The following is a 13,687-nucleotide window of genomic DNA, read 5'->3' on the forward strand; positions in this document are numbered from 1 at the left end:
CATCGCCCAACATGTCCAACGTCGAGCTCGGTGTTCAGACCGAAAAGGCTTTCCAGAAGCAGCCCATCTTCCAGAACTCCAAGGCTGCTCGCAAGACCACCCGCGACCGCCGATGGTACAAGGATGTCGGTCTTGGCTTCAAGACCCCCCGTGCCGCCATTGACGGTACCTACATCGGTAAGCATCCCATACGACACACAATCCAACATCTATCGCATTCGCATCGTTTCAGCACCAGCACGTCGCACTGCAGAAAGGTTCAATCGGGAAAAGCAGCAGTACATGCACATCACATCCCAAATTTTCCCAAAGTCACAAGCATCAGCATCCGCATTGTTTCGTCGTCTTCAGATACGATCTCAAAGGCCAGCAGCAGCAGTGTCGGAGGAGCATCATTGTTCGGCGGTATCAATCTTGGTCTGCATTCAGGACGGATGGAACTTCAGGTCTGGTTGGGCAGTCATGTCAGGGCCACCAAATGGTAACAACGTTGGGAAGCTGGCGCAGCTGTTGATTATCGGACGTCAGGCCAGCTACGGGTATCATCGCCGCCGTTGATATCGCCAAGCTCATAGACATGAAGTCGCGCCGTCGAGTCGCTGCAGATATCATCGGAGTCGGGACACAATCATCACAATCATCAGCACGGTTTGATCAGAGAAGTGGAGTGGATATCGACGCAGTCAGCAGCAGCGCTACTCAGACTTTACTGCCTGCATCCCAAACCGTCGAGTATCATGCCGAACCCTACGATCCGACCCGCTGCCCGCCAAACGCTGGCCGCTCCCTGTTGCCTATCCTTCCCAACCGATCGAATCACGATCGACATCCCGAAGAACCTTCGCTGCTGCCCTTATTTGCGACGACAAAGCCTCGAACGTTGATGGAAGGGACATGCTGGCGAATCCTGCGACACGCTGATAGATGGCAATACTTGGTAACTGCTCGAAACTGAATCACTGACCTTTCTATTGCATTCCCACTCGACTCTTTCTATCGCCTTTTGCATTGCATTCCCGGCCCATCTCAACAGACAAGAAGTGCCCCTGGACTGGTCTCGTTTCGATCCGTGGCCGTATCTTGACCGGCAAGGTCGTCTCTACCAAGATGACCCGCACCATCATCATCCGCCGAGAGTACCTGCACTTTGTGCCCAAGTACTCGCGATACGAGAAGCGCCACAAGAACGTTGCCGCCCACGTCTCACCCGCTTTCCGTGTTCAGGTTGGCGACACCGTCACCATCGGCCAGTGCCGTCCTCTCTCCAAGACTGTTCGTTTCAACGTGCTCAAGGTGTCCAAGAACAAGTCCGCCGAGAAGGCTGCCAAGCAGTTCGGTCGTTTCTAAACGATCGTTTTGCCAACACTAGAGCGTCGCGGTCTGCATTCCGTTGCTCTTGACTCAAGAGTGAAGAAGCGGCTGCGATGTCAAAAGTCACCACTGTCCTTCTACCCCCCAAAAACACTTGATCTCTTTCGGCAGGAGGGCGAGAGCCTGCTTTGAGATCCGTTGTACACCATCATCATACACATGCATTCCCGCCCCTTCACCTTTCAACTACTCTCCCGTCGTCATCATGTATTTTCCAGTCAGACTCTTTTCAAAGAACGAGCTGACAAAGCCCTCGCATTCTCAAATCGATGCACATGTCTCCAAAGAATGACCCGTTGAGAGCAATGTGCGTTGTGTGATTGCTAGATCAAGTGCTCGTGGCCATGGGTGCGGCTTGTCTGATGAAGACACAGAATGGAGCCGTGTTTGAGAAGAGACGGGCCGAACGAAGATGGTTTACGGCTTCTTAAATGTGCAAAAGAGACAGGCTAACAATTTCAGTCGGCGCGAAAAATCGATCACGCATTTCCAAAGCTGTGCTAGCAGAGGGCAGGCATCGGCGACAGCGAATCTCGAATCAACCTGACGCGCACAGACGCACTGCGTACGCCGAAGCGACGGCGTCAGGCGTGCACCTGCCAGTCGTAGAAGCAAAGTTGAGCACAACCAACACAACGACGTTCATCACCATCACTTCCTTCCATCACGCCTCTACCCTTCATAACTTGACCGTGGTTATACGCACGCAACCCATCGCGACAACTATCGCTCTCAGGACTCATCACTAGTCTCTATAGCAGATCTTCGATCGTCCAGCTGTCACCTGCTTTCTCGCACACACGCATCCAAACACATCCTAGCCGCGGTCTCGAATCCCACAATGGCGTTCGACTTTGGCGAGTCCAAACCATCCGATCCCACCGCCGACTTTCTCGCTCGTGAGCGCGAGGCCGCTGGAGTGCTTTCGGGCGATGCCGATCTCTTCGGCTCTTCCAACGCTGCAGGTGCAGGTGCATCCGCCGACGACTTTGAACGCTCAGCATCTGCTTTCCCCGCGCTAGACGACGACGGACTGCCCGCTGCTTCAGCTCCGATTGGCGGTGCGTCTGGTGGATTCGGCTTCGACGACTTCGAGGACAGGCCCGAACCCGTATCTGCTACCTCGAACAAGCCTGCTGCTGACGACGAGGTTGGAAAGTTTGAGCAGAACTTCCCAGAGTTGGATGACGGCCCTTCGACCAACACCAACGGCGCTTCTTACCATGATGATGCTGTACGTGGCTCGAACTCTTTCAACTGTTGTTGCTTGACCTTGATGCGGCAAAATGCTGACACTCCCACGCTTTGCTTTCTTCCCTTTCCTTCCAGGATGATCTTATGAGCGCACCCGCTGCTGCACACTCCCGCGCTGCCCCTACATCCACCATGCCAACATCCGCACCCACCTACTCATACCAGGAGCCAACCGAAGAGCCCGAAGCCGTGCGACAATGGCGTGAAGCCCAGAACGACGCCATCGCCAAACGCGACGCCGAAGAAGAACGCAAGAAAGCCGAAGCCATCTCCAAAGCCGAACAGGACATCGATAACTTCTACGCCGAATACAACGCCAAGAAGGAGAAGAACATCGCAGCCAACAAGGAGAACGACGCCAAGTTCCAGGAGCAACGAACGCGCGAACTGGCAGAGGGCACCACGTGGGACCGCATCACCAAGCTCGTCGAACTCAAGAACAGCCAGTCCAAGACCATCGCACGGGCCGGACCGGGTAGCAGCGATCTGACGAGGATGAAGGAGTTGTACTTGAAGTTGAGGAGGGAGGGCGAGAGGGCTCCTGGTGCGGCTGGTTACTGAACGCGAGCTGATCGGTTTTACCTGGAAGCCGTGCCAGCGTGAGACTGCTCGACACAGTCTCGTCATTTTTGTAGATTACCCTTGTTGCGCCTCAAGGCTCGCCGTCCACAGATTGTTTGAGACTGCGACCAAGCTTTGAACTCCCCATGGCGCGATTCTCTGAACAAGCGAAGCCTAGAAAGGCTCCGCACACGGCGAGTGGAGCTTGTTGACCTGGCTCAAACTCAAACCGCCCCAGCGCTCACACACTTTACCTCTTTCAGCATCACAACTCCCGAGAATGGATCGTGAATGATACATGCGAAGCCCCACATCTTACAAGTACAACTGAGTCAACGCACCCTAACTATGGCCCCTAACTCCAACCACGTCGGTCCCTCTACTGTCACAAGAAGTACTCTGGCGCTGGCCGTTTGGCCGGTACACCATGCGCCTCCTGTGCAGCAGCATCGAAAGTCTCGTACTTCTGATTCAGCGCATCGTCCAGCTTCAAGATGCTCGCCACGTTTCCGCACCGATAACAGTAGTTCGGTGCCGACCATACCGTGACGATGGTCTGGTCGAACATCAACTTGTAGCCTTCCAACACCAACTGGTGAGCTCTGGCGATGAGATCGAGATCGTTCCTGTGAGCGAACTGCTGCACCACGTCTCCACCGAACAGATACCCTGCACCTCTCGGAGACATTCCCCAACCGGAGATGTCGTCGGGATCTGACCAGAGCAGATCGCACATGGCGCCGTCGTGCGGTACCTCCTGCTTCCTATCGATGCTCCTGATCTGATCCAGCGTCGTGATGCTTGGACTCAACCCACCGTGAACGCAAAACACCCTCCCATCCACCACCGCCCCCAGCGCCAGATAGTCAAACACTTCGCAGCAGTACCTCCAAACATTGACGCTCCCGTACTTCCTCACGCACTCGTCGTAAAACCCGTACACCTGCGTAATCTGTCTCGACTCGTGATTCCCACGTATCAACGTGATTCGATCCGGATACCTCACCTTCAATGCCAAGAGCAGCAAAAAGGTCTCGACAGAGTAGAACCCGCGATCGACGAAATCGCCCATGAAGAGGTAATTCGTCTCGGGACACATGCCGCCATGCTTGAAGAGCTCCATGAGGTCGAAGAATTGGCCGTGAATGTCTCCGCATATCGTGACGGGCGCATCGACGTGTTGAACGTTACCTTCTTCGATGAGGATCTCGCGTGCTTTGAGGCAGAGCTCCTTGACTTGGGTTTCGGAGAGCGGTTGACATTTTTTGAGTTGCTCGATTTGCAGATCGAGATCGCTACCCATGATGGGCTGTGATGAGAATGAAAGAGGCAGCACAGGCCAGCCTGGCTATCCTGCCGAGTGAGGTGGGTCGGTGAAGCGTCGAGGGTAAGATGCGGGTCGGTGCGGATACGTCTGATCGACAGCAGAGACTGCGGATGCTGAGGTTGCCGGCCGTAGTATGCTTGCCGTGCGCGACTTGATTCGGTGCGAGGCCGCGATGAGCCGTGACAATGTATAGCGGTAGGTGCTAGAGGGGATGCGATACGTCTAGATGCTTTTGGTACAGCTATGCGGAGCGGCGATGCGATAATGAGGTGATGTGACCGGTTTCGATGCGATTGAACAGATGCTCTAGAGGCTGTAGGGCGGATGTGAGCGTGAAGCAGATGACAAGACGATGCGATGTGGCGATAAAGTGATGGCCTGGAGCTTCGCCTTTTGTTTGAATCAGGATTGACGAGGAGATGGAGGTGGTCGTTTGACCCTGCGATGCGAAGTAGCTGTCAACTCGAACCGGTGGAATTAGCCGTGTGGCTGCACGTCGAGTAGATTGCAGACACACAGCGAGGTGCGGGACGTGTCGAGCTGTCTGTTTGGCGCTGAGTTTCCGACAAGGCTCGAATTTCATGGAGAATTTTTATCGAAATCGAATTCTGGACTCCACACGCGATGATGATCCTCACTGCAGGCACAGCTTGAAGGAGAGCCAGTCGAAGCGACTCACTTAGACCCTGACTCGAGTGCCTTCCGGCGCCACTGAGGAGACACGCGGACATTCCGAGATGACACGAATCGTATCGAGAGCTCGCTGTATCACTACAAGTAGTCGAGCCGAAAAGATGTCTGCTCGACCGGACCGACATGAGGCTGCTCGAGAGCCGGGTCGGAAGCTGCTGCAGGTTGCAGGCTTGAGCTTCTTCCAGCGGCCGCTTCTCGCGTGGAGACGAAAGAGTCGTCATGTTGCTTTCCCAGATCAGAGTCGGGTGTACCGATAGTAAGCATTGCAGAAGCATTCTGCATGTTCGAAGGGATGCAGCAAGGAGAAGCACTGGCAGGCGCGGACCTCTGACAGGAGACAAAGACGCCGTTACATGGTAAAGACGAGCTCCATCGAACTCGGCCACCGTCAGTCTGGCCGTGCCGCAGGCTTCGCTTCGTCAAACCTCACAAGGTATCTTCCTTCTTGAATGCAGCGAGTCAAGGCTCGTCCGATGGCGCTGAAGTTCCGAATGGCGTAGTTGGCCCAAATCTAGCCAAGCTTCCGTTCTTGATTCGGAGAGAGCCGTCGGCTTGCACATGAGCCTTGCGACTGGACCCTGAACGGAAGTTGTTGTCCATTCGGCGGTGGAAAGAGACCTCGAGCCGCCTTCGGCATTTTCCCGCGTCAGTCGAAACGGAGCACGCTGCGAAAAAGTCGGGATGACTCCGAAAAGCGGGGCAGCAGGCAAGTTCAAGGGCAATTTTATCGGCCAAAAAAAGGGACTTTGCTACAGTAATCAGACCAAAAATCCTCGACTCGGGCCAACATTCAACGGCGACGTCGTTAATTACGACGCTTCTTCTTGACTACATTCCGTCTTCCCATCCCTTACCTTGTCAAGACGTCGCGTGTCCACGGCAACTTCACCATTGGCATAAACACTAACTCCTGCCTGAGCTAGGTCGATCGTACCTGACTCCTTCAAATCATGTTGGCCGTGCCAACGAGAGCACCCGCCACAGGGCGAACGCTCGCGAGGCTCGTGCGCCCTGCCGTCTCAGCAGAATCTTGCGCACTTCGCCCTGTCTCTTCGGCACTCCCACGGGCGTTCAGCACGTCGGCTTCTTCCGCGTCGACGCACTCGACCCTTGGTCCTCGCATCACGGTTCCTGCACAGCGCTCGCCCCGACGACAAGCACAGCTTGCGCTGCGTCGAAGTCTGGCCACCGTCGCTCGCTCCGATGTCTTTGCCAACATTTCAGCAGCCGACATCGAAGCGTTCGCCAAGATTTTGCCCTCTCCCTCGCAGATTCTCACGACCATCTCGCCCGAATCCGGCTCAGCTGCTTCCTACCAGGCGGTAGATCCGAGCGAACTCGACACTTTCAACAACGACTGGATGAACAAGTATCATGGCAAATCCCAACTTGTGCTCAAGCCAAAGACCACAAAGGAGGTTTCGGAGATCATGAAGTACTGCCACAGCAAGAACATCGCCGTCGTTCCACAGGGAGGAAACACAGGTCTTGTCGGTGGCGGTGTGCCTGTGTTTGACGAAGTGATCATCCAGCTTGGCGGTCTCAATCAGATTCGTTCGTTCGACGAGGTTGCGGGAACGCTCGTCTGCGACGCAGGATGCATCCTCGAGAGTCTGGACAACCACATTGCTGAAAAGGGTTACATGATGCCGCTCGATTTGGGAGCAAAGGGTTCCTGCCACATCGGAGGCAATGTGGCGACGAACGCTGGCGGACTGCGATTCTTGCGCTACGGTAGCTTGCACGGCAACGTTCTCGGCCTCGAAGTCGTGCTTCCGGACGGTACTGTCATGGACAACCTCTCGACCCTGCGAAAGGACAACACCGGTTTCGACCTCAAGCAGCTCTTCATCGGATCCGAGGGTACGATCGGTCTCATCACGGGTGTATCCATCGTCACCCCGCGTCGACCCTCGGCGATGAATGTAGCCGTGTTTGCGCTCGACTCTTACGAAGCGGTGCAGACCGTCTTTGGCCAAGTCAAGAAGCACTGTGGTGAGATCCTGTCCGCGTTCGAGTTCTTCGACCAGACGTCGTTCGATGTTGTCCAGAAGCACGCTACAGCACACGTGCGTGATCCCTTCGAGGCCCGCCACCCTTTCTACGTGCTCATCGAGACCAGCGGCTCCAACAAGGATCACGACGACGAGAAGCTTCAGGTGCTCCTCGAGCATCTCATGGAGGAGGGCATGATTCAGGACGGTGTCCTCGCTCAAGACGAGACCCAATTGCAGGGCCTCTGGGCTTTGCGAGAGAGCATCCCCGAAGCAGCAGGAAAGATGGGTAAGGTGTTCAAGTACGACCTCTCGATGCCCATCAACAAGATGTACGAGCTGGTGCTCGACATGCGTAAGCGATTCGACGAGCACGGTGTGCACGGAGAGGGCAAGGATGTCGGAGCCGTGTGCGGATATGGACACATTGGCGATGGAAACCTGCACATCAACATTGTGGCCAAGTCGTACGACGAAAAGATCGAGAACATCATCGAACCGTACATCTACGAGTGGACTTCGGAGGTCAAGGGCTCGGTGAGCGCGGAGCATGGATTGGGTTTGATGAAGGCGACCAAGATCGGGTACTCGAAGACGCCGGAGAGTATCGAGTACATGAAGAAGATCAAGGATCTGTTTGATCCGAAGGGTATTTTGAACCCTTACAAATACATTCAGGTGTAGATGCAGAGGTTCGATGCGGAGATAAAGTGCAAAACGTCCTCTCAGTCAAGGTGCGTGTGTTCTATCTGTGATATGTAGTCTGTGTATCGCTGGCGAGTACGACGCTGGAGAGAATGAGCACGAGGAGGAGGGAAGCGGCTCGATCCGAAGTGTGGAATCGGGATTCGGAAGGTGACGCTGCTCCACCTGCGATTTTTTGAAGGTTCCGAGCGAGCACGACTGAGCATCAATTGGAAGTTTCTTACCTCACGCACGACCAACTCCCTTTCACCCATTGTCACGCCCTCCTCACCATTCCTCACCCATCTAATACCAATCCTGTCACAAGGTTCCATCACCTAATCATCAAAATCGTAGATCTCGCCCAGTATGTCGACCTGGGTCTCTCCCTCCATGTCCCGCTTCAATCAAAGCTCCACCTCCACCACAACCTCCTCCTCCCACGCCTCCGACCAGCCATCACCCTACGCACCTCAATACGAACCCATTCAACTCGGCTCCTCCTCCCTGCTCAAGCCTCTCACACCACCTCAGGTGTCCAATCTCACACCGTCCACGTGTCTCGCCATCTCGGAGTTCAAAGATCTCCTCCGTCAGTATCGGCAGTTGGACGATGGGATCACGACACGACTCAACCGAAGCTTCGCACGGTCTCGTGCTCTGGGTCAATCAACATCGCCATCACTGCTGTCTTCGAGCAAGATGAACTCGGCGAGCTCGATGGATTTGGGTACGAGTACGTACGGTACACCGGCACCGGGAGCATGTGCTGCATTCTGGAGGGAACTCGTCGACGTGTGGATCGGTCGAGAAGAAGTTGTGAGGTTTTGCATTCAGGTCGCCGACCAAGCATCGAACCCAACTCGATCAGCAGCAGTAAATGCCGGTGCAGATAGCTTGCTGGATGCGGACTTTCGACCAAAACAAGAGAACAAGACGGAAAAATGGAGCCGAGCAGAGAATACATCAGAGACGTTGGCGAGACAGCTGCACAACGAGCTCAAGGTGGAGAGCATCATTCGCGCGAGGAGTCTGGACGCTTTCAAGTCGAGGTGCAAGTTCTTCACACCGAGTCCACAGGCAGGACCGGAAGGGGAGAGGGAGAGAGCGATGTGGGAGGGTAGACCGACCCCGGCGGCGATGGCTAGTGCAGATGGCGTTAGTAGGCCTTAGAAGAGTGTCTTACGAAGATGTAATGGCAAACCACAACTCTTCACAGAAGAACAAGCATCGTCAGGTGATGTTGAGCATTGAGTCTACGCTAAGTTCGCCCAAGGAAGCGCGGACTGCACAGGGGTTGCTACTGCATCGTCAACCCGTCCTTTCGACAGGTCGGACATCCTCTCTTGCCAACCAATGTCGATCGCAGCCTTGCTTCGTACCTCAACCGTGCCTGGAAGTTGGCCACCTCATCTTGAGCACGTTGCAGCGGTCCGTAGTTCGACAGCTCCACCAGCGATGTTTGCGACACCTGGTTCGGCGCACCTTCCTTCTGTGCGATTCCTTCCACTCCATCCTCCACATCCTCGGCTTCGAATCCAACGTGCGATACCCTGTTCCACCTGTGCCTGATACTCGGTGTTCCCGCAAATGCCTGCGTGACCGTACACTTGATCTCCATCCCCCCTCCTCCACCCTCCTTCTCGCTCACCACCGGAACGTTCGCCGTCGGCAACAAACACGTCAGATGGTGAACATGCCCACACAGATACACCACCACCTTCGGCTGTCTCGCCCGCGTCCACGTATCCCCCTTTCCCCCTCCCACCCCTGCCCCCGCTCTGCTCGCAAACAAACTCGCTCCACAACTAGCGCAAACAGACTCGTCGTCCACATAGCTCGCGTACAGCTGCGACCTCCTCAGCTCGTCCGACAACACCTTGGTATCGTGACTCAAGATCGCCTCGCACCCCTCCAATAGACTGATCTGAAGCGTAAAGTCGGACAGGATCTTGATCAATGCCGCTTTCAATCCGGGAATCTCCAACCCGTTCTTGATCCGTCGAATCAAACGGATTGGATCGATCTCTGCTCCAACGTTCTCCAGCAAACCCCGGATGAAGGCGGGTCTCGATTCCGAATATCCCAGGAGATCCTCCCAAAGATCATCGTCGTTCTGCTCTTTGGCGAAGTCGATCGCTCGTTCCACGTCTCCCAGTCGTTCGATAATGAGCGACAGCGCGCGTTTGTTGTCCCCGACTCTTCCGAGCAGGAAGACCATCTCGGGGACGTAGTCGTGCTCTTCGCAGATGGCGTAGGCTTTCTCAAAGCTGTAGAACGAAGACATGGCGCGTAGGTACGACATGAGACGACCCGCTTCGTACTCGGCGTACAGTTTGACTTGAACGTCGCAGAACGGTGTTACTTGCTGCGGGTCCCGGTCGAACAGCGCATCGAGGTACATGTAGAGGTATCGAGGATGCGATTCGAGCTGTGCGATCACGCGACCGATCGGGATCGAGTAGGTGTGATCGACGAGCAGGTCAATGGCTGCACCGTGTTTCGAAACCTGTACCGTTCGCCTCGTCTTGAGGTCTTCTTCGAATTCGATCAGCAGCAAAGCTTGGTCTTGCACTGCGGTGAAGAGGTTGTTCTCGCGGATCAGGTCGAAGACGTTGGCTCGACGCAGCCGCAGGTAGTACTGCAACGCTTTGCCCGGTTGTCGGTTGCGAATGTAGATCTCGGCAAGACACTCCATCAATAGCTTTTCTTTCCCCGCTGGCTTCCTCCCCTCCCCCGACTTGAGCCGATCTTCGATCGCAAGCACCACCGCAGCAGTCGAATAAATCTCGCTCGGCCATTCCTTGATCGTCTCCAGTAGCTTGTCGAGATCGTGTTGCAGGAAGTGCGCGAGGAGCATATCGTACACCACCTCGCTGAGCGTCGGATCCGACGTCGGTATGAACGGGATAGCAAGACCCAACTTGCCCTTTTCGACAAACAGGAAGATCCAGTCTTCCCACGCTGACACGTTGCGTCCGAGGATCTTGCTGGCTACGCGTGCCGCTTCCGAGTAACGTTCCTCCTCGACAAGCCAATTGAGGTATTTTTTGCCGATCTCTTCCGCATCAAAACCGTTCTGCAGCGCTGCAGTTCGACCCATGGCTTCGATCTTGACCAGCGCTTCCTGGAATCGCTGTCGCTCGAGCAGCCATTCGACATGGTCCTTTTCGTCTCGCGGCTTTGACACCACGATGTCCTTTGGGCTGACCACGTAGAACTGCTGTGCTTCTGTCGAAGCTTGCCGCACCTTGCGCCCAGCTAGCAGTGCCGCCGAGTATGCATGCGCCTCGATCGACGGTATCAACAGGTAGTCGTTGCACTGGAACCGCGAGTAGTCGTTGAGACTGAGAACGTCTGAGCTCAGCTCTTCGCCCGCACGGCTGATGATTCTCAGCTCTGGTCGCAGAGCCTCTCGGCGTTTGAACGCCCGGGAGACCGAGCCATTTTCTTGATCGTCATCTTCATCGTCCGACTCTTGCGGCTCTTCGGTCACATAAGCGAGCACGAGGTAATCCAGTCCGTACGGTGCGATGCCCGAGATCATGCAATCCAGTTGAAAGATGGCTGTGATCTCGACGTAATACTGCGGATGAGCTGCACTTGCTCCGGGGACGCCGACCTTGCTGAGCGCTGATGCTGCATTTTGCGTTGAGTTGGAAGCAATGCTCGCGCTGGAAGAGCCTGTAGCGCCAGCAGGTTGCTTTTGCTTGATTTTGGCCACCTTGATGTGGTCGGCCCATGCGATGAGCAGGGTGCGGTCGTCCTGCCAGTAAAGTGAGCATCGATGCAAATCTCCGCGCACGTCTTTGCTTGGCGGACTGATGAAGCTGATCCTCTGCTTTGCTTCGGCATCATATACTCGAACTCCCTTGTCGCTGGCCCAAGCGATCATGTTGCCCCTCCATCTCGTCGTCCAAATCGGTCCCTCGCCCGAATGCAGCACCGTCTCCTTGTGACCCAGCCAGCCCTTTTCTCTATGCGTGAGCGAGCCAGCCATTCCTCCGCATACGAAGGCACGAGACGATTTGCGACCAAAGTTGGGCTCGAGAGAAATGCACCTCATGGGACGCTTGAAGTCGAAGATGTACTGCTCTGCAGTCGCAAGCGCAGAGATGGACACGAGGCCGTCCATCGAGGCAGCAGCGACAAAATCGGATGTATTGTCGATGACGAGGTCGAGAATAGATGCTGTGTGGAGGCGAAAGCCTTTGACGAGGTTGCCATCGATGTCCAGGATGTAGACCATGCCGGCGTGGGTGCCGAGTGCCATGAAGCGGGACGAGAGGGCGAATGCAGAGGCAGTGTCGCGCTTGAGCACGTCGCTGACGCCGCCTTTGACGCGCGAATACTTGAGCGATGGCTCAACATCTTCGTCTTCTTCATCGTCGTCGTCTTCTGAGCTTCCCTGTTCGTCTTCGTCGCCCACATCGTCCGAATTCGAATCACCGCCATCATCGCCGTGTTCTCTGTCTAGTCGCTTCTCCGTCTCATCTTTCCTATCCGCTACCGATGGGGTTTTCTGGTCGAGCTGCTGTGCTGCAGGATGAGAGTCGTCCGGCTTTCTGGTTGACGGCACGGGTGAGTCTTTCGACCTCGATTCGAGATCATCATGCCGGTCCGAGTCCTCATTTGTGGCCTCGGTAGCCATTATACGCTCCTCTTCTGGCATCTCGCCTTCGAGCAGCACCGTCATCCTCTTTTTGCTTGCTGCCTCGGCCAATGAGTCTCGACTGGACTCGCCTCTGGGTAGGGACGGCCTCTTACGCCGTGGCACGGGAGAAGTCGGTAGCGAGTCCAAGGAGCTCGTGCTTGCTCTCCCTGCTGATGATGTGCTCTCTGTCCTCTTTAAGGAATCTGGCCTGCGCTTGTGCGTGTACCTTCTGGGTGAAGTGGGTCCTGCCGCTGCCAGGATCTCTGCTGCCAGCGACATGCCTTCGCCTTCTCTCCGTGAGTGCTCACCGTCAGCTTTCTTGTCTTTGTCGGAAGGCTCCTGGGCTGACTCGGCGGGTGCATAGTCCATCTCGAGATTTCCCGCTTCCTCGTCATCATCATCGGGCATCGTCACGCCCTCCGTATCCTGTTGTGTACGTCCGCCATCTCCCGCTCGTGAACTGTCGGCGTCATCGTCCCTGTCGATGTGGCGAAGGTCAGATGCGGCATGCTCTGGATGAGCCTCCTCCGTGGCACCATCATTGCCCTGAGAGGTGGTTGTCCGCAAAGCTGGCCGGTCTCGACGACCGAAACCGCGTGTCGCAAAAGTGGGAAAGTGGAGATCGGCTGCCTGCCTTTGTCGGATCTCGTCGGCAAGCTTTACGGTCTCTTCGGGAGATGTCATGACGAGCGACGAAGAATGAGTCCCACAGGCCGTTGTGGCCTCGCTGGAGGGGAGCTAGACGTAAAGGTCTTCACTGTTCTATGAGCTCGGCATGCCAGAAAATAAGAGTGACGTGCAACTCTGAGACCGGTCGGGCGCTCTTCGAATGCGCGTTAGGACTGCGCTGAACTGAAGATAGGCTGTGCGTGTCGGCCTCCGATACTCTCCGACGGTCGATACGCAAGGAATGGGAAGTCGGGCTAGGTTAAGGAGGCAGTTGATGATGGATGAGCTAGTCTGAGAGTCGAGTGAAGCGTGTGACAGGTTTGAGTGGAGGATGCAAGGCGTATTGGAGCGATCCGTGCATCAGAGTATTTGATCTTTTTTTAAGGTATATAGGCGCAAAAGCCGATCTACCGCATCGTATGGCAAGATGGCCGAGTGGTCTAAGGCGTAGCATTAAGGAAGATATTCTGAGCATTCAGG

General features: G+C 55.5%; 6 protein-coding genes across 6 annotated transcripts; 4 read left to right on the plus strand and 2 right to left on the minus strand.

Annotated features, from left to right (window-relative positions):
• Window positions 1-11: 11 nt before the first annotated feature.
• On the plus strand, window positions 12-1,347 carry PHSY_004511 (40S ribosomal protein S11; the record flags this gene model as incomplete). Its single annotated transcript, XM_012335124.1, has 2 exons — window positions 12-177; window positions 1,034-1,347. The coding sequence occupies 2 exons, from the start codon at window positions 12-14 to the stop codon at window positions 1,345-1,347; spliced, it is 480 nt and encodes a 159-aa protein (XP_012190514.1).
• Window positions 1,348-2,212: 865 nt separating this feature from the next.
• On the plus strand, window positions 2,213-3,186 carry PHSY_004512 (clathrin light chain; the record flags this gene model as incomplete). The annotated part of the gene is made up of 2 exons (XM_012335125.1): window positions 2,213-2,605; window positions 2,701-3,186. 2 exons carry the CDS (start codon window positions 2,213-2,215, stop codon window positions 3,184-3,186), a joined length of 879 nt encoding a protein of 292 aa, XP_012190515.1.
• Window positions 3,187-3,571: 385 nt separating this feature from the next.
• Window positions 3,572-4,489, minus strand: PHSY_004513 (hypothetical protein; the record flags this gene model as incomplete). The annotated part of the gene is made up of 1 exon (XM_012335126.1): window positions 3,572-4,489. One exon carries the CDS (start codon window positions 4,487-4,489, stop codon window positions 3,572-3,574), a length of 918 nt encoding a protein of 305 aa, XP_012190516.1.
• Window positions 4,490-5,250: 761 nt separating this feature from the next.
• PHSY_004514 (D-lactate dehydrogenase) lies at window positions 5,251-7,884 on the plus strand (the record flags this gene model as incomplete). Its single annotated transcript, XM_012335127.1, has 2 exons — window positions 5,251-5,462; window positions 6,282-7,884. The coding sequence occupies 2 exons, from the start codon at window positions 5,251-5,253 to the stop codon at window positions 7,882-7,884; spliced, it is 1,815 nt and encodes a 604-aa protein (XP_012190517.1).
• Window positions 7,885-8,253: 369 nt separating this feature from the next.
• On the plus strand, window positions 8,254-9,057 carry PHSY_004515 (caffeine-induced death protein Cid2; the record flags this gene model as incomplete). Its single annotated transcript, XM_012335128.1, has 1 exon — window positions 8,254-9,057. One exon carries the CDS (start codon window positions 8,254-8,256, stop codon window positions 9,055-9,057), a length of 804 nt encoding a protein of 267 aa, XP_012190518.1.
• Window positions 9,058-9,184: 127 nt separating this feature from the next.
• Window positions 9,185-13,222, minus strand: PHSY_004516 (hypothetical protein; the record flags this gene model as incomplete). Its single annotated transcript, XM_012335129.1, has 1 exon — window positions 9,185-13,222. The coding sequence occupies one exon, from the start codon at window positions 13,220-13,222 to the stop codon at window positions 9,185-9,187; it is 4,038 nt and encodes a 1,345-aa protein (XP_012190519.1).
• Between the last annotated feature and the right edge of the window lie 465 nt (window positions 13,223-13,687).

Source organism: Pseudozyma hubeiensis (assembly GCF_000403515.1).
Source record: "Pseudozyma hubeiensis SY62 DNA, scaffold: PHS45, whole genome shotgun sequence".
Classification (NCBI taxonomy): Eukaryota; Fungi; Basidiomycota; class Ustilaginomycetes; order Ustilaginales; family Ustilaginaceae; genus Pseudozyma; species Pseudozyma hubeiensis.